At 47.5% G+C, this 6,015-nt stretch overlaps 1 protein-coding gene across 1 annotated transcript in view; it reads right to left on the minus strand.

The window, feature by feature from the left end:
* Window positions 1–470: 470 nt before the first annotated feature.
* The window catches only part of LOC102867575 (apolipoprotein L3-like), a 27,452-nt gene continuing 21,907 nt past the window's right edge, over window positions 471–6,015 (minus strand). Inside the window, exon 2 of the mRNA XM_006890229.1 lies at window positions 471–1,335. Within this exon, the coding sequence (XP_006890291.1) occupies window positions 471–1,335 (865 nt within the window). The remainder of the gene's footprint in view (window positions 1,336–6,015) is intronic.

A 6,015-nucleotide genomic window follows, 5' to 3' on the forward strand; every position in this document is an offset into this window, starting at 1 on the left:
AAGAAACAGATTCCGTCTGGAGAGGTTTAAACTGGGCTGCTCCTTGGAGGCAATGATTCTGAGGCTTCGTCTGACATACTTTGGTCACGTTGTAAGGAGAGACTGGTCCTTGGAGAAGGATATCATGCTTGGGAGGGTGGAGGGACAGCACAGGAGGGGAAGGCCCTCTAGGAGGTGGATTGATGTGGTGACTGGGGTAATCAGGATGAGTGTGTCGGAGACAATGAGATTGGCACAGGACAGAGCAGAGTTTAGGGCTGTTGTACACAGAGTTGCTATGAGTCACAGGCGACTCGATGGCACATAACAACAACAACAACAACAACAACAAGTTGACTTCTGCATTAACCCTTCTCTTGCCAAGCTAAGCTACAGAAATGCCAAATTCCTTAAAAATCAGATACATAGACTTCATCATAAAATCCCTCCCTCTAGTGGCAGCCCGCCTGCTCCAGGCCCCACTGAGACACTCACTGTGTCCAACGCTGCAAGTTCTCATAGATTTCAGTGAGACCCCTCAGCATCCTCTTTCCCTTCGCAATCATCTTGCCTATTTCTTCAGCTGACTCTGACTTTGTCCCCTCATACAAGGCCATTGATTCATTCACAAGGCTGGCCACATCAAGCAGAAGGAAGAAACCTGTGCTGGCCATGCCCTTGATGCGGGCACTCCTAGTCATTGATAGGACAGATCCTCTTAAGGTTCTCTGTGCTTCCAAACTATCCTGGGCCAAGCGGCTTCCACTGGCTGAGAAATGCCTGGCATTGGCTGCCAGTCTAGCATTGCGTCGGACCAGTCTGAGGGCCCTGAAGTTCTTCCAACTGGTTATTGCATCTTTGACGCAGAAATAAAAGTCTACAGCGTATTCTTCGAGGATCTGCTCCAAAGCACGCAGAACATTCAGACTAGCATTTGATAAAGTCTCTTGAGCTCTGTCTAATGTTGACTGACTCATGGTGGCATCCACAATGGATGAGGTAATACTTGTGGCTGTGGCTGCTGCTCCCAGCCCCGCCCCAGCTGCCATGAGCCCCAGACTGGCCCCTGCTGTCACAGGTGCCAGAAGCAATGAAGCGATGGTCAGAAGACCAGAGAAGATGCTCACAGAATCGGTCACCACATTGGTAATGGTAAAGACCCTGCACGTCGTCTCAGAATTCTCCTCAAGGGCCTCAAGTTCCCTTATACAGTTCTCAAGTTTCTCTTTTATTTCAGGAAACTCATTAACAAACGTGTCCACAACCTGCCGTTCTTTTTGAGACACATCTTCGTCTTCCATGGCCTTGTCTTTGCAAACCCTGTTCAGAGCTTCACGTAGTTCTTCTGCCTCTGTCCTGTAACAACAAAGATCAAGTAACTAAGGGTCAGTCCTAATGTCTGAGTGATTCCTAGGGTCCAGCAAAAGGGACCAAGCTTCCAGGTCAAGTAATATCAGATGCTTCACCTCTGCCTCTGAGAGCTACGGGTTGGCATGAAGGGGTGGAGTCATGCCACCCTAAGACGGGTTCCAGAAAATGGGAGAGGTGTCTAAGAGGGCTATAATAGGGGCAGAGCTTTGAGAGCAAGTCAAGGAACAGCTGTCCTCCAATGAGACTGGAGAGCTGTCATGAAAACACTTGGACATCGTGAAGGGAGATATGATTATTGCAGGTGAAACAAGCTGTTAAGATTACTGAGAAGCAAGAGAAACAGGAGAAGCAGCAGTGACAGGGAGTCAGAGGACTCACTGCACCTGCACTAAGTCTTCAGAAATACCGCATCAGAACATTACTGTAAAAATAGAAGGATAACTATTAAAACATGTATGGGAACTCAATGGGGGCAGAGGGGTGGGATCGGGGAGGTGAGGATCGGTAGGGGCGCAACCACAGGATTGCACAGTCTGATCGGTGGATGGAGGGGACAAGGAAAAGGGAGGATCCGGGTGAAAAGACAGGGAAATGATGGGCCAGGGGCAATGGTGATTGATTTTATGAAACACGATGCATGATTGTAGGAAACACAGAGTGAATAAAGAGCAGTGTGAAACACAATGTGTCCTGAGCTTTCTAAGCAAAGGAATGAAAAATTAAATCAAATTTAAATATTAAAATTATAAAAACCCAATAGTCCTCCTGGGGATCAGAAATGTGAGAAGACAGGTGAGAAACCCAAAAAGAAGAAAAAGAAAAAGCCCCAGGAGGCTCCAAGGGAGAATGGAATGGAAGATCACACCAGCTCTACTCTCCCCAAAGCCAAGATAAAAAAAATCTCTTGCCAAGAAGTCGGCTAATAGTGATTTTGAGGGACAACTGTAAGCACAAATGTCCCTGGAGGAAGACATCTTCCCCACGGAGGAAACAGAAGATGCTGAAGAAGCTTCAGCCCGTGTCCTAGAGAGAAGGGAGCAGCCCTTCAAGGGGCGCCAGGCAGCAGCGGGTCTGAGGCCTCTGTCAGCAACAAACACCAAGAAAAAGGAAAAAGCAAAAAGGCCCTGGGGGAAGATTCGAGTGGACGTCCTGGGAGAAGGGCCTACCCAGCTGTTTCCCAATAAAAACCAATTTACAAAAGTTGAGTTTTAAAAAGACCAAGCAATTAGGAAAGGTCACTTTCTTGCTTGTAAAATGGGCTTGAGAAGACCTATCCTCCGTAAATCATATCCATTTACTATAAAACTGAAGGGGCAGCAGAAACCCCATTTTTTTATAAACCCCCATTAGTGCTGGAGGCAGAAGCGGGCCATAAAAATTCTAGGCTTAGGGCAAACACGAGTGCCCCGGGTAAAACCCAGTCTGTCCTTGAAAAAGTAAAGAATTAACTAGTGTCTACGTGACACAAAAAGAGTAAAGGCGGGCAAAGTAACCAGCCCATCAAAAGCTGACCAAACGACTGACCCCCTGGCCCACCAATCTCTTTGCCTTAGCAGGGGCACCCAAGAAAAAGCTATAAAAGCAAGTGAGAGGGAAAACTCAAGGCTTTTTCCCTTCATCACCTTTCTGAGGAAGGTGAAAGAGCCTCCACACGTGGAAAAATTAAACAATAAACGCTCTTGAAACTTCAGACGTGTTTCTGGATTTCTTTGAGGGGCATTTCATGGGCACAACAAAACAAATGGAAAAGACTTCTACAAATAGAACAAATTCTTCTTCAGAGTAAACATGGTTTGCACATTCCCAGGGCCCAAAGGACTGATTCAGCTAGGAGATAAGTAACCAAACTCATCTTCAGAGGATCTCTCATGCTGGGGGCGGTGGTGTTGATTGCCTTCGAGTGGAGCACAACTCATAGCGACTCTATGAACAAAAAGCTTGAAGCCCCTCTACAACTATGGACATTTACTAAAGTTCATAGAGTTTCCAAAGGCATGCTTTTTAGGTAGTGGATGCCACTCCTGCTTAGGTGAAGGTATTTTCTCAGTCAGGGTGAGTTATCACCACAGAGAAGAAACAGTAGGTAAGAAGCTGTGCTGCAATCCTTCCCAAAGGGACAGAGTTTGAGGTCACAAGCTGCTCCCTGTAAAGACGGGCAATCTCCTCCCGTGGGATTAACTGCCTCTGAAAACCCTCCAGAGGGTCAGCTATGGCTTGGTTCCAACTCAATAGCACACAACAACAACAACATAGTCTAACATCTTCCTGTTTACCATGAATGCACTTCTAACCAGGAGGGAATTTGTCATGATATTGGTGAAATGAGAGCATGGGCTGACTCCCTTTTCAAGTCGTTTTGACGCAAACAACCCACAGCAGATAATGACCTGTGTACACAACACTCCGCACTTGCCCTGAGTTCATGTTAACTTATGCACAAACAGCTTAGCTGAGCGTGTGCATCGCATGTCATGGGATCAAATCTATTATTGTTCTATGTTCCCCACAAGGGAGGAAAGGGATCTTCTTCCTGCATCACAAGACGAGTTCATGCAGATCATCTCCTTATTCCAACTAGGAATGAGAGCACCTGGTCAGTGGATACCGTTGTCCACTATTCAGATTGTTAGCACAATGGCCAGTCCCCCAATGAATAAACAGTAGTGGAACTGGAGTTGAACAATCTACCTCTATAGACTCTTAGTAAACTCAGAACTAGAAGTGTGAGCTTTGCCGGCACCTGCTCTCTTCCAAGGCCTGACGCCCTGATTCATCCTGGTGAAGGTCACTGAGTGCAGCCACACTGCGCAGCTGACTGGGAAGCCTGAGTAGGAAGCCTGACTCCCGCTCTGCACCCCAAGTAGACTGATGCTTGACCCACCAGCTGACATGCCCCACCTCAGGACATCACCATCAACCTATCTGACACCTTAGATGCTGATAACTTGATATGCATGGAATTCAAGGCCATGAATAATCTTATGGAACCTCTTAAATATAACAAAGACTGAGGCACCATGTAAATGAATTATTCAGCCTGAAAAGATCAACAGAGGAAGCCTTTTCCTCTCTGGTGGGGATTTGTGAGGACACATAGGGAGAAAACCTTCAAATTATTAAAAAAAAACACAAGACAACAAACAAAAATGGCAGCCCCCATTCTTACTTTGGAAGCTGTCACTAAAGCAGATCCCTCCTTGTTACTCGGGGACCGTGTAAATAAGGAAAAGCAAACTAAAGCCTGTCGTAGTGTTGATCATGACTCATGACCTTACAGGACAGACAGAAACCACCCTAAGGTGCTCCAAGGGCTGTGAGGTAAACTGCCAAGTCTTTCTCCTTTCAAAAGTTAGTGGTTTCAAACCATAGACCTTGTGGCTAGCAGCTGAGTATTTCACTACTATGCCACTTGTGCTGTTGCAGACAGAGGAGGGTCAATTGATAGTGGAGAAGTCCTCAAAGCAAGGAAGGGAGGAATGTCCTTGTCCCACTCAATGTCCCCAACCAGGTCCAGTGTGTCCATACGTCTGTGACTCAGGCATCTGACCTCCTGCCACCCTGGCTGTGCTCCCCAAGCCTTCCTACCAGTCACTCCCCCAACCAGCTCTGCCCTCATCCCCAGCTCTGCTCCTGTGTCCAGGCCTCCTTGGCTCCTGGGATGAGATAACTGCACTTGGTTCCCCAGCTGTGACCTGTCCCTCACTCTAAACCTTCACCACAGACCTGCAAGACTGATTCCTGTTGCCATTGAACGGAGATTGGTCAATGTCCCCTGAGACACAGTGGAACTTACTGAGAGCCCCAGAGCCAGGCAGAGCAGAGTTAGGACCCTACCCCGCTCACGTCTACTCCGCCCCAGCTTCTCTGAGGACCAGCAGAGGGATCCTGTGGGGTTTGTACAACGGTTTGTACAACGGGCAGAAAAGGTGCTCAGGAACACAGGTGAGAGCATTGGGATGAAGTCCTGTTTCACTCTGACCTCACAGAAGGAGATCTTTGGTGTCTGCTCCCTCCCTGCTAACCCTATAATTGAACAAATGTTACATATAGTTTTCATGCTGAACTCTTTACATCCATTATCTTGTTTTCCTCCCAAGAAGACTCTGCAGATAAGGACACTGGTGGTGAATGGTGGAGTGTCGTGCCCAGGGTTAGACAACTGTCAGATGGCGGTTAAGATGCACTGCCATGCAGGTTTCATCTCTTTGCGACTCAATGCCCTGTAGTGCCAATGAGCGATGGAGGAAACACCCAGGGATCATTTATAGCCCCAACCCCTCCCCAACTTGGGGGAGGAAACCGCTAACCCAGTAGGGAGATCAGGGTGCCATTTCTGGAACTCCCTGAAGCTTACCTGGACAGGCCTGTTTCAGTTATAAGTCTCTCCCAGATTTCGTCCAAAACCAGCAGGATTTGTAATGCACGGTGGCTCATCCGGGCCATGACTAACTGGGTGATGTATTCAACCCGAGTGGATGCTGTGCCTTCTGGTGGGAGAGACACAAAATTCATTTAGGATATATGGGGGTGGAGCATACAACATATTGAGTATGTTGTTGTTGTTGTTATATGCCACCAAGTCGCTTGCGACTCGTAGCGATCCTATGTACAAGAGCCCTAAACACCATTCTATCCTGTGCCAACCTTGCAGTCTCAAATACACTC

This window comes from Elephantulus edwardii, unplaced genomic scaffold (assembly GCF_000299155.1).
Source record: "Elephantulus edwardii isolate Elephantulus edwardi_28Jun2011 unplaced genomic scaffold, EleEdw1.0 scaffold00086, whole genome shotgun sequence".
Taxonomy (NCBI): domain Eukaryota; kingdom Metazoa; phylum Chordata; class Mammalia; order Macroscelidea; family Macroscelididae; genus Elephantulus; species Elephantulus edwardii.